This window comes from Benincasa hispida, chromosome 1, assembly GCF_027475165.1.
Source record: "Benincasa hispida cultivar pf3 chromosome 1, pf3_genome.v1.1, whole genome shotgun sequence".
Taxonomy (NCBI): domain Eukaryota; kingdom Viridiplantae; phylum Streptophyta; class Magnoliopsida; order Cucurbitales; family Cucurbitaceae; genus Benincasa; species Benincasa hispida.
Genome location: NC_143478.1, coordinates 100,012,244 through 100,026,158, shown reverse-complemented (window position 1 = coordinate 100,026,158; position 13,915 = coordinate 100,012,244). Strand labels below are relative to the sequence as shown.

General features: G+C 34.3%; 1 protein-coding gene across 1 annotated transcript; it reads right to left on the bottom strand.

Annotated features, from left to right (window-relative positions):
- Positions 1-6,832: 6,832 nt before the first annotated feature.
- PEX13 (peroxin 13) lies at positions 6,833-11,067 on the bottom strand. The gene is made up of 6 exons (XM_039021373.2): positions 10,639-11,067; positions 9,758-9,997; positions 9,339-9,655; positions 8,758-8,850; positions 7,210-7,455; positions 6,833-7,121 (listed from the first exon to the last, which is right to left on the bottom strand). The coding sequence occupies exons 1-5, from the start codon at positions 10,664-10,666 to the stop codon at positions 7,237-7,239; spliced, it is 897 nt and encodes a 298-aa protein (XP_038877301.1). The 5' UTR covers positions 10,667-11,067; the 3' UTR covers positions 6,833-7,121; positions 7,210-7,236.
- Between the last annotated feature and the right edge of the window lie 2,848 nt (positions 11,068-13,915).

Genomic DNA, 13,915 nt, shown 5'->3' with positions numbered 1-13,915 from the left:
GCTTCAAATGCAAGTCATGCATCAATTTCTTCAACCAAACAGCTTGGTTGACTGCTGTTGTCGCTGCAATGAACTCAACTTCTGCAATTAACTGAGCCACTATATCTTGATTTTTTGAACACATGAGAAACACCCTAAGCCAAAAGTGAAACAATAGCCAGAGATGCTCTTCATATCATCTAATGACCCAGCCCAATCAGTATCTGAGTAGCCTTGCAACTCAAAATTTTCAACTTTACTAAATTTGATCCCAAAAGACAATGTGCCTTTCAGATATCTCATAACCCTTTTTCCAGCAACCATATGATTCTTGCTTGGGCAGTGAAGAAATCTAGATAAGACACTTACAGTGTACATAATGTCAGGCCTAGTGGATGTGAGATACATGAGGCATCCAACTAGACTTCTGTACACATTCTCATCGGCAGGTTCCTGTCCATCATCCTTTTGCAACTTCTCCTTCTTAATCATTGGAGTGTTCACACTCTTACACTTTTCCATATTAAACCTCTTCAATATCTCTCTTACACACTTCTTCTGACAGAGGAGCATTTCATTCTGCCTTTGTTGAATCTCCATACCTAGGAAGTAATGCATCAGACCTAGATCAGTCATCTCAAACACCTTCATCATTTCTTGCATGAATATCTCTATCGAAACATCATCACTTCCTGTCACTAGCAAGTCATCTACATAGAGAGATACAATCACAATAGCAGTACTTGATTTCTTCACATAGAGTGTGGATTCACTTAGACTCTTCACAAAACCCAGGTTCAGCAAGTGATCATCCATCTTGTTGTACCATGCCTTAAGAGCTTGCTTCAACCTATAGAGAGCCTTCTTCAACAAATAAACCTTTTGCTCTTATCCTGGTATGATGAATTCATCTGGTTGCTTAACATAGATCTCTTTTTCTAACACTCCATTTAGGAATGTTGACTTCACATCTAGTTGATACACTTTCCATCTATACTGAGTTAACACAACCAGTAGCAACCTAATTGTGTCCATTCTTGCAACTAGTGTAAAAGTCTCAGAAAAATAAATTCCCCAAACTTGTGCATACCCTTTTACCACTAACCTAGCCTTGAGCTTGTTCACAGAGCCATCTGGGTTCAATTTGGTTTTGAAAACCCATTTGACTCCAATCACTTTCCTGTATGCAGGCTTCTCCACCAGCTCCCATGTATTGTTTTTCTCTATCATACTTAACTCTTCCTTCATTGCCTCCATCCACTTTGTATCTCTTTTAGCTTCTTCATATCCTACAGGCTCTAATGCAGCTACACTAATTCTTTCATACACCTCCCTCAATAGTCTAGTCCCTCTAACTGGTGCATCATCAACTAACTCATCAGGATCCAGAGAGATTTCTTATTACTTCACTTGTGCTTCTTCTATCCAGTCTCACTCCTCATCCTCCAAAAATTGAACATCTCTGCTAATCACTATCTTCGTTGTGTGAGGTTGATAGATCTTGTAGGCTTTGGACACCATGCTATCGCCTACAAAGATTCCTGGTTCGAATTTCTCACTCAACTTATCTCTCTTCACCTATGAAACATAAGAAAAACACAAGCAGCCAAACACCTTCAAATTTGTCAGTTTTGGTTTAGTACCAAACCAAGCTTCATCATGTGTCTTCTTCTCTAATACCCTCGTAGGTAGTCTATTCAATAGAAAGATTGTTGTGTTTGCTGCTTCAACCCAAAATTCCATTGACAAGTTTTTCTCATGCAATAAGCATCTTGTCATTTCCATAATACTCCTGTTCTTCCTCTCACTGACTCCATTTTACAATGGGGAATATGAAGCAGTGAGTTGATGCTCTATCCTAGCTTCTTCACAGAAGGAATTGAACCTTTGCGATGTATATTCAGTCCCATTATCAGTTCTCACCACCTGAATCTTACAGCCACTTTGATTCTTAACCCATCTCTTAAACTTCAGAAACACTTCGGCTACTTCAAACTTATGCTTCATGAAATATATCCAACACATTTTGGTATAATCATCAATAAAGATAATAAAATATCTGCTACCATTTAGTGAGAGAGTTGGTTGAGGTACACACAAGTCAGTGTGGATGAGCTGCAACTTCTCAGTTACTTTCCATTGTGACTTCTTAAAAGGCAGCCTTGTTTGCTTCCCTATTAAACAAGCTCTGCAGTTTGTTTTTAGCTCCTCCAGAACTGGTACTCTTATTGCCATCTCATTGTTCTGTAGATACTACAATCCTTTCTGATGAAAATGCCCCAACCTTTTGTGCCATAACTCAGTGTCATTCACTTGACACTTGAAAGTTATCTGCTTCTTCTCGAGTGGATCCAACGAGAAGCTCTTGTGTTGCATCTTTATTTTTAACAACTCATTCCCATTGGAATAAAAAATGAGGCACTTTCCTTCTTCAAACAACACTTTGAATCCCTTCTCTACTAATTGACCAACGCTTAATAAGTTTTGATCAATTTCAGGGACAAACAACACTTTAGTAATCAACTTGGTTCCAGCACAGCTCTCTATTGACACTATGCCCTTCCCCTTTACTTCTAGATACTCACAGTTTCCTATCTTCATCCTTGACTTGAATGACTTGTCAAGGTCCTTAAACAACTCTTTGTCACTTGTCATGTGATTGGTACACACACTATCAACCAACCAACCATCACATTGAGTGACTGATGAGAAACAAGTAGCCACAAAGAGTTTATCTTCTTCTTGTTGTACTACAACATGTGTTCCTTCTTGCTATTGAGTTTTTGCTTCCTTATAGAATCGTTCAATGTGCCCAATAAATGACATCTTCTACACTTCACATCTGGCCTTCTCCAGCATCTGAAATGTGGATGATTTTGCTTCCCACAATGCTTGCATGTACTACCAGCATCCTTTGCAGCAGACTCTGAGCTACTATTGCCACTTCCCTTCTTCCCTTTCCTCTTCTTCTCTCTTCCACATTCTCCTTGCTGCACTCTAGCTTTCATTACCTCCTCAATGCTTCCTTTATGTTTCATCAACCTCCTCTGCTCTTGTGCTTGCAAAGCACTAACCACTTTTATCACCTTGAATTTTGAGAGGTCTTTAGTATTTTCTAAGGAAGCAATGGTTGCTTCATATCTCTCAGGTATTGAAACTAGAATCTTCTGAACCAATCTATTGTTAGATAAATTGGTTCCTAATGCTCTTGCCTTATTAGCAATCCCAAATCAACTTATCTGAGTAATCTTTAATGAATTCATAATCTTTCATTTGCATTCTCTCGAATTCTCGCACCAAGTTCAGCACTTTCATGCTTTTAATCCTTTCATCACCTTCATACTCACTTTTAAGGAACTCCTAGATCTCCTTTACCGATTTCAAGGCCATAATTCTGTTGAATATGGGGGGAGACACAACTGCATATAGGTAAGCTCGAGCTTTTGCCTTCTTAGTGACCCTCTCCATGTGAGTCTTGATCTGATGTATTGTTGGGTTATCAGAAAGTGGAGCAATATGATAATCTTGCTCAATTGCTTCCCAATAATCACAACCCTCCATGAAGGCTTGCATTCTGATGGCCCATGCCTGGTAGTTTTCACCATCAAACACAGGTGGAGCCAATGAAGAAAGACTGTTTGACCCTAATTTCATCTCTAATAACTCTCACAGGTGTATCACTCAGTTTCTCTCAGAGATATTTCACTGATTCTCACTCACATATCCCTTAAGAATTGAGGGCTCTGATACTACTATTGTTCTAACTAATGAGTGGGAAATGAGAAAAATGGGAAGTGTGTAAATTTTATTCTAGAAAACTCCATATAAATACATATCTTAAGTCTAAAAATAGATTCCACAATGTTAGCAATTAATCCCACTAACTCCACAAGAATAGGAACTTAGACTTGACTACAACTAAAAATAACTTCAACTATTTCCTAAAAACTAGGAATTGACTAGACCAACTCAAAAACTAATTTGTAGTTTTGAGTTACCAACAGCATCGCTTAGCTCATCGCCTAGCTCATCATTTAGCGCCACAAGTAGCTACATGATCGTCCACGCGCAACGCTCCAGCGCCCAGCGCCCACACTCGCACACCTGATGCTGCCACATGCATTCTAACCTCTCAAGACTTGGTTGTCGCATGCCTTGTTCACGCATAAGGTTGCTTGCTCTCAACACGCTCCTCTTTGGCATGCACAACCAACACGCCCACACTCGCACACCTGAAAGTCAAGCTTCCAAACTTAAACTTTTCTTCTAACTTTTCACTCATTTCCCTACACTTAAACACTAATTCTCACATTAATCTACTCACCATACTGGTCTCAGTAGTGAACATATACAAGTAGGAAAATTAGGGTTCTGGGTTTACATTAAATAACTATATCTTATAATATTTTACTAATATAGTGTGTAATTATATTGTACATGATCAAGTTACTTGATTCTCATTATTTTTTTGTGAATGTTTGGATTTTGAGCATTTATTTAACAAATTTTTCGGATTCTTGATTTAAAATTTTAGTTTATCTTATTTTGATAGATGCTTTAATTATTTAGAAAATCCTTTTTTTAAAAAACAAATCTAACTTTGTTTCTTTGGTCTTTCGATTTTACTTGTATACGTATCCGTTTATCTTATTTTAATAGATATTTTAATTACTTAGATTATCGTCTTCAGACAAATCTAATTTTTTCTCTTTATTTTTGGATTTTACGTAAATGTGTATTAGTTTATACCTAATACACCTAATTGTTAGACTATTAGTAGTTCTCAACATTCTATTTTACTAATTTTCAAAGTATTAGTATATCCATCATTAGCATATTTGAGTGTTCATCTCAATTTGTTGCTGCTATTGCATTTCAAAGAATAAGATTTTTGTTTGATGGTTGATGGGATGATAATTCGCATTATCATGACTTTTGTGTACTTGAAAGTCCTATTACTCGATTCATTCTTTGAACAGTTTGTTAATTTGGTCGAAAGTAAGCTCTTTTCTTTTGAAAATCAGAATAGTTCTCATTTGACAATATATCATGATGGTTCGAACAAATCGAACATCATTAGGATTGTGGAAGATATATATGTGATATCGTTGATGTCTATTTTTTTTTATACATCCCATAATAATTTATGTGTTGTTGATTCTGTTGGAGTGGAGCTAGTATATTGGTTTCTTCAAATATAGTGTATGCAGATTCTAACAACAATGAGTTAGGTTCTCCTTGCAAGCGTTCTGAAGACTTTATTGAGATGCTTGACTTTGCAGATATTGGTTCTTGTTCATCGAATTTTCCTAAGGAAAGATCTATTTTTAAGAGCAAGTGTACTTTTCCTTCTTTTGAATTGATCCACTTGTCATTGTTTCATAAAAACTTATTTATCAATATAAATTTCTTAATGATTTTCATGATTATTTAGGTCTTATTGGGTAATCATTTCGTTTTTTTATTTTTTGGTTTTAAAAATTAAGTCTATCGACATTACTTCATGGAATTTTTGCCAATGGTTAAAAAAATCAAGCCAAAATTTGAAAACTAAAACAAGTAGTTTTCAAAAATTTATTTTTGTTTTTAGAATTTGGCTAAAAATTCAACTATAGTATTTACAAATCATGATAAGAAATGTAGAGGAAATAGACTTAATTTCTAAAAATAAAAAATAAAAAATAAAATGATGATCAAACGAGATCTCGATGAAAAGAATAGAAACTTACCTCGTCCCCACTGTTTAGAATGATTGATCTTTTGCTTTCGTGATGCTTTCACCATGTAATTCATGCAGCCTTAAATCTTTCGTATTTTTTTTTTTTTTTTTTTGTGTTTGTTCCTTTGTTTTATGGTTTCATACCTCCAACATTGTTTCAATGCTTTCAAAAACAGTGTGGTTCGATCAGGCAATAAACTAAAAAATAAATAAATAAACAATAGATATTAGATATGCACAATCGTGGATATACTCCATTTTTAAGTATAACGTAATTATTTGTTACTATTCTTGAATGTTATGGGTCTCGGATTTTTAAAAACTGAGAAGGCAGTTTCTTCTTTCAATAATAACAAATTAATAGTTAAAAAACCGTTTTGTCATTTTTCAAATTCAAAATTATTTTTGCTATTTATACAAATGAAATTTTAAAATTTGTAATTATTTAATCGACCCTATACTTTATTGACTTAAAAGTGTAGTATATTTAGGGGAACAAAGTTTCTTCTTCGACCTCAATCCTTTTACATCCATCTTTTCTCTTTAATTTGTCTATATTGGATTCTTATAATCTATCTCTATTTAGAGTCGGATATTTCAACCAACTCAAAATTCTAGGAACTAAATTGTTGTTTAATAAAATTTAGAAATTATATTGCTACAAATTTATAAGTACACAGACTAAATCGTTACCAACTAAAATTTTTATTTTGACACAATCTTATTCTAACATCTTAGAGTGGCATCCCTTTCAAGGGATAGTTTAAGGGGTAACAAAAAAAAATAGTATAATTTAACTTTTCATTTGGAAAATTAGTAAACTTTCCATTTGTAAAAATAACAAATCGGAATAAAAAATAGTTAATATATAATTTAAAAGTCCAAATTACTGCTACTTATCTGATTATTCATTGTTTAATGTAAGGTTTAGCAGGACCTTATTGAAACTCCAGTCTCTCACGTCATGTAATGCCATTCCAATGTGATCAATTAATCTACCGAGTAATAAGTAATTGAATGGCAGTTCTATTTGTTATTTTACTGGCAGTAAAGCTCGACTGTGCTTGAACTATAGTTTTTTTATTATTAAAAAAAAAACCATATATAAAATAGGAAAACAGGGAAAGAAGAGATTTAGAATATGATCACTTTTCATTATTCATCATCAATCATACACAACAAAAAAATAATAATACTAAACTGAACCACCAAAAGAACCAATAAAACCAACTTGTATTTCAGGTCAAAGACAGCTTAATTCACTATTTTATATTTTTATGGTCTTCTCAGATTCCAGAAAGAAGAACACAACCGAAACCGCGGCCAAGGCTGAGGTCAATCCTGCTAAATACAAGCTTGGGATCACATCTCAGTTCTCTGTCCTATCAAGATCTTCCAGTATCCTTCTTTGTTTTGAGTACACCTGCAATGCAAAAATCGAACAGACGAGATGCAGAGATTGCAGTTTTGTGAAGATATTTACCAGGAAGGAAGAAATGAAGCTTTGTTACCTTCAAATATTAAGTAAATTTGTTCATTTACTGGGAACCATTCGGCCAAACATTGTCCCAAGCACCATCAGGAGCAGCCTTCGGTCCCTCGATCAAGTTCTGGCCTTGATGAGGATGGGGGGCTCCGGGAAGGGGAAGCCCATCAGGACCTACATCTTGAACCTTCCTAGGTTTGGTTTTAATTCCAAGCAGCCTCAAGACAAATCTAGCAAGCTCTCCATATAACATACCGGAGCGGTCAAAAAGCTGTCACAGGGAATAATGCATCAGAACATAGTGTAGATGTCAATTTATTTGAAAAAAATTTATACATCTACAGCTCAAGGTAGCAGCTATTTAGTTACAAATTTACAATTACAATTCTTCGGTACTTCTCGTTACAGTTTCCAGCTTCTTGCCGTAGGATTTGTAAAATCATGTTGTAATTATAGTATTATTGCATCTATTCAGCACGGATACTCAAGTTCAGGGGGAGTGTCTGTGTCAAACACAGCTCCAGAAACATCTCCAACACTTAAATTTTTGTGTCCTATTTTTATTTACTTGTTTCTACTTTCAAAACACGTGAGACACATTTGGGACACTTCTTGGACATGCTTGGATTTTTTTTTGCGAGAACGGTCCAGCCTTTTACGTTGAACAAAAATTTAAAGCCCAAATCAATTATATGTTAAACAACGATTAAAAAAAAAAACAAAACAAAAACAAAAAACAAAAGGGAAGTCAATTTTTTTAACCAAAGATAGAAAAACTTACGTAAAAAATCTAAATGCTTCATCTCCTACAATTGTTAATGATTTGACCTTTTATGCTTTTTTTAGTGAGTACATTAAGTATTTTATGTTAAATTTATATATATCCTAAAATAATAATAATAATAATAATAAAAGTGTGAATTCACAACATTTTCGTGTCCTAAATTTTTTTTAAATTAGCGTATCACAAGATCGTGTCGTATCCGTGTTTCTTAGACTGACATTTGGACTGATTGGAGGGGCTTTCTGGCAGGCTTCTTTTGCTGTGTGGCTTTCTACCCATTTTTCTTTTCTATATTTCACTGGTCAAGTGAAATGTCATGTTTGTTGTCCAAAACAAAAAGATTCCTTATCACTTAGTCTGGAACCTTTTGTGTGTGGGGTGGGGGGGGGGGGGGAGGAGAACAATCTCATGCTCCAGGGAAAATTCAGAAGTTTTTTTTATGTGAAGCAACCACAAGGAACTGTAACAGCTATTGAGATTTGAGTTTTTTAAAAGAAAAAAATTAAAGTTGCATTTGAATTCCATTTTAACTTTCACGTGTCCACTTTGAAAATTAAACATCTATCATTAATGTACATTTAATTCCCGTTTTCACTTTCAAACCACCACTTAGAAAATGAAACGTCTACCATTACTGTTGCTTTTGTAGTCTGTACGTTTGAAGTTGGTAGATCTTAAATAGGATTCATTCTTTCTCCAAGGGGGAAAAAAATCCATTCTTGTTGTTAGTCAGCACAATCTACATTTCTAATGTAGGGGTGTTGGAAAGACAAAAGGGCACAAGCATACCTGAAGTAGTGCAGTCATGAACATATGGAACGCCTGTGTGTTCTGGTCAATAAGAATAGATATTCGACCAAAGAAGTTAACAACACCGTGCATCTGCACAGAAATAAAAAGGCGAGGATTCAGGAGTTGAAACATGAACCTCAGGTAATTGCAATCAGAATTACAAAATAGATAGATACAGATAAGGACCATCATATTTGTTTTCTTAACCCTGTCCGCAGCGGATCACAGAACATGGAAACGTAGCTATTTAACTTCAAATACATTCAACTCAACCATGAATCTTAAAGTCAGTGATTTTTTTTTTCTAACAAGTAATCAGAGAAAAATAAACACTTCCAAGAGAATAAACCACAATATAAGAAATTAATACTTGGAAAAACATCACTGCCTTGTACAAAAACCCATCCATGGCATTATTGGAGACTAAGTCAACTCGACAAAAACATACTGAGGTACAGAACGTCAGAACAATGGATAATGATAACTTAAGCTAAGCAAACTTTACAGCCCTGTCCATTCACCCCAACCAAAAATAAAAGAATAATACCAATGATAGCAGAGATCAGTAAAGTGCTTACCACTCGCAGAAATGACATCCAAAATCCCGGAGGAGATGAGGGAGGACCATAAGGGTCATTTGGATCTTGACCACCATAAGGACCACCCATGCCCATTCCATAGCCACCCATTGGACCTCCAAGGCCACTATTATACATTCCACCTCCATACATACCACTATTTCCATACATACCAGAAGATCCATACAGCCCACCATAACCTCCTGTTCTATACATACTGTTGTTCCCATACATTCCACCCCCATACATTCCTCCACCATAAGAAGAACCATACATCCCAGAACCGTACAGAGAATTATTCATAGTTGAACCATAAGCTGCATTAAGAAAAACAAGAAATAACATCAGCATCCGAGGCAGAATATCAAATGGGAAAGCATACATCATAAGCAAAGAGGCCAAAACATTTAAATCATAACCTCCTCCATAGCTATTATTATTCCCATAGTTTTGCTCCCAAGGCCTTGTTGGAACAGGCCTGCCAAGTGAGTTCCTATTAACAGCAGCAGTCCTATCAGAAGTAGATACAATTTCTCCAGGTTTTGCAGTCCCAGAAGCCTCTACTACATCACTTGTATTGCCAGCTGATGGCGGTCTAAAAGGTGCTGAACCCGACGATCCCCCTACTCGTTCCCAAGGTTTTGGTGGAGGATTAGAAGCTGCAATAATAAAAAGTACATCCATCACAAATCAGCAAGTGAAAATAAAAAAGACTTCTAAAGCAAACAGCATTCCATGATTGTCCAACAGAAACAAAATTAACTAACTGGTGAAACAGCTGTGCAATTAGAGGCAAGATAATTTTCCCCCTTCTCTTAGGGTGTAAATCATGATTGATCCAGATCATAATCTTGAATATTAAACCCGAGGGGATGTAGCATCTACATATACACTAGAAATCCTTCAATAGTTTATCCAATATCATCTTTTTACAGAGTCAACGATACTCTTACTCCATATGAACACAATCTAGCAGGACCTATTCATTCATCCATTGAAATACAAATCCAAAGCAAAAGGGTACGCAATTAACTAACAAGAAAACACAAACCCAAAACAAACAAAGAGAATCAACGAAAGTACAATCTAAACTAGGGTTTTATCACCCAAGAACAAAAGGGTACACAAGTAAAACACCGAAGTCTATTTCGTGAACCCAATTAGGCATAAATACCCCATCAATTTCCAAAACCCAAAACATAATCCGCAAGAAATCAAGAATCCAAGCAGAGAAGACGATAACCACAAACCGACCTAAAAGAAAAAGAAGGGGTGAGAGATAGGGATGAATCGGGCAAACCTGCAGGCTGAGGAGGCTTAGAATCCATGGAAATCGGTGAGAAATTGCATCAGAAATCGGGAGAGATCAAAAATCTCTCTCTCTCTCTCTCTGAAGCGATTCGGAACAATAAAAAGGGGAAGTGTCAGCTTATGGGCAAATTTTGTTGCCAAGAAGGATCCGCATCCAAGTCGGTGTCATCCTCCGAATTCCACTTCAAATCGTTTTTTTTTTCGATAGATTATATTATCAATTTATCATTCCAAATCTCAATTCCTTTTGTTTATTACTTTATTATTATTATTATTATTATTATATATATATATATATATAAATCCAATGGGGAATGAGGAAAACGTTCCTATCCTATCCTTTTATAATTGGACTCTCTCACCTAATCCTTTTTAGAAGACATTGAATTTTTTTGTTATTTTATAAATACCAAAAATCATTGAACTTTTTTAGACATTGAACTTTTTCAAATTGTGTCATTTGGTAACATACAAGTTTCTTGTTTTCTATGGGTTGTTCTTACTTTTATTTTAAATACATAATGCATTTACTAAATTATATTCCTCATATCTTTTTAACTATTTAGTCGACGTATGTAATAATTTAAATTTTGTATTTTAAAATTCGTGATCAATTTAAAATTGGTAAATTAGTGATAGGGAAATAAGAGATTATGGCAAGAACTAGAATGGAAATGATCAGAAATAACCTTTTTTAAGTTTCACTTTTCACAACTAGCACCTCTTTGAATACTCATTAAACTAATTTTTCTTGTTCGAGCTCGATCACCAAGAGTTACTTAAAAAATTAACTTTGTCATGTTATCGACTATTTTAGGCATTTTCAATAAAATCTCGCCCTGTATTAATTCGAGATTCTACTAATTTTTCCAAATCTTATATCAAATTTTATATCTTTTCAAATTTTCTTTTATTTTATTAGATCTCTTACCTAATTTTTCAAATCTTTCACCCAAATTTTGTTTTTACAAATATTTGAATTTTCAACTATTTTTTCCAAATTGATTTCAAATGGTTGCACAATCATTTTTAAATTTTGGAAAAGATCAAATTTTGCAAGATTTGTGAAATATATACCCAAGATTTCACCAAGAAAGCCCAAATATATAGAATCTCGGTTATTTTGCCCCGAATGAACACCTATCGAAATCCACCTAATTTGTTCAAATATTATACCATCTCTTCAAATCTTATACCAACTCTTACCTCTTTTCAAATTCTAATCTTTTGTAAATCTTATATTATCTTGCAAATCTTAGGCCCAATTTATATTTCTACAAATTTCTAAATTGTTTTACCAATTATCTAAATGGATCTACAATTTATGTAATCGATAGTGTAATTTTTAAATTTCAAAAAATTAAAAAAATTAAGTAATATTTGCAAAAACTGTGTGAACCTTGGTTCTCATCTTGCCCAGATTCCACCGAGAAAACCTAAAAGTATCGATAGTTTGGATATAGATGAAAAAGTTGATTTTCTTAACTAAATCTTAGTAGTCGATAAAAGTGCATGCTAGCTGTAAAAAGTAAAACTTAAAACTACAAGAAACATTAAATATACTTCTTGTTAGGTTTTATATTCTAAAACTCGTGGTTTGTAAACAATAAAATTTATTCTGAAAATTCAATAAGTTGTTATTGAATATATGATTTGCTTATTTCATTGTAGAAATAAATCCAATAAACTAAAAAGATCCTTGACTCTTACATGAATCCTTGAACTTTATGTGGAGACATAAATAAGGTTGGGTGCGGTAATATTATCGGATGCGGCCCATTCTATAGTTGTTACAAGGAGTTGTAAAGTGCTACAGACGAAGTGATACATGTCATGACATGAGAAGTGGGGGCATCCTGTACACTGAGTTTGTACAAGATCAGACCACGAAATAAGTCACTCTTACTTTATAACGTTGTTTACTGTTTAAGACTGACTATTTCAAAGCGATGACCTAGGTAACTTGACCATAATCCTGAGCTAACTATGAACTCCTGTTTATTCGGGATTATCCTTAAATTTTCTTTGGTGAGGGTTGTCTCGACAACGCCGACTCAATAAACCTCCATTTCAAGGGTAAGACCGGGTAGATAGCTGAGGACATAGGGTGTAAGATGAAATTCACTCCTACCCGCTTTCAAGGATAGTAGAGAGGTTGTTCCCTCAAGTGCTGACTTCAAGTCTTAAACAAGAGGCTCCAACCTCTCATTGGCCCGAGAGGGACTCGGTTTGATGATCGAATCGCAAACCAATTATTCATTAGAGGATTAGTGGGACCTAAGGAACAAGAGGTAATCTTGGGGGTAAAACAGTCATTTGACCCAGTCGTTATTACGAACAACCTGTGAAATGGTTAACTTACTAATCATGGTTATATCGAACAAACATAATATATGAGGGGAGTGCAACTCTGGGCTTTAGTAGAGTGACCTAGTAATTAATAAATAGGGATTAATTTGATGTAAAGAGTTTAGCCAATTAATCGTTGGAGCTCATGATCTGTAGATCCACGACATCTCCTACTAGCTCACAAATGGATTAATCTTAGAGTAGCGTAATCAGTTAATTTGAAACGTTCAAATTAGAAATAAGGGAATTAGTAATATGTGATATAATTACGCGTTTAATTTTGGAATTAAACGAAATTGAAAAATCAATTAATATTTAAATATGATTTAAATATTAAATTCATGAATCAGATTGATGATGGTGGAATTAGTGTTAAATTAATTTAATATTTGATTTTGAATTAATTAGAATTAATTAAATTGTTTAATTAATTAGAATTAATTAAATTGTTTAATTAATTATTTATTATTAATTTTATTAGAAAATTAATTAATGAATTAATTTTGTAAAATTAATAAATATTTCATTTTTGAAAATTTGATTTTGGAAATCAATTGCAAAATAAAAAATTGAAAAGAGATAGAAAATGAAAATCCCAAAAGTGAGATTTCTCCACTTTCTATTTCATGTAGCTTACACATATTACACCATAAACTTGAGTCAATCTTCCAAGTATGAGCTGCAATACATGCAGCAATGGAGTTTGCATGATAGTCATGCAATGAATGAAGAAGATTGGGCTGAGAATCGAGCATGTATTTGATAGTTTTTTGCTGAAAGAACTTGAGGTTGAAGAAGGTCTTCTACCATGGTGACACAGTAACCTTTTCTCCAAATTTTCCTAATCCAAGCTTATTTTGAATTACACAACTCAATCTAAGGTACTAAGAGGATAGTAGGGAAGGTCTTGAAGTGGT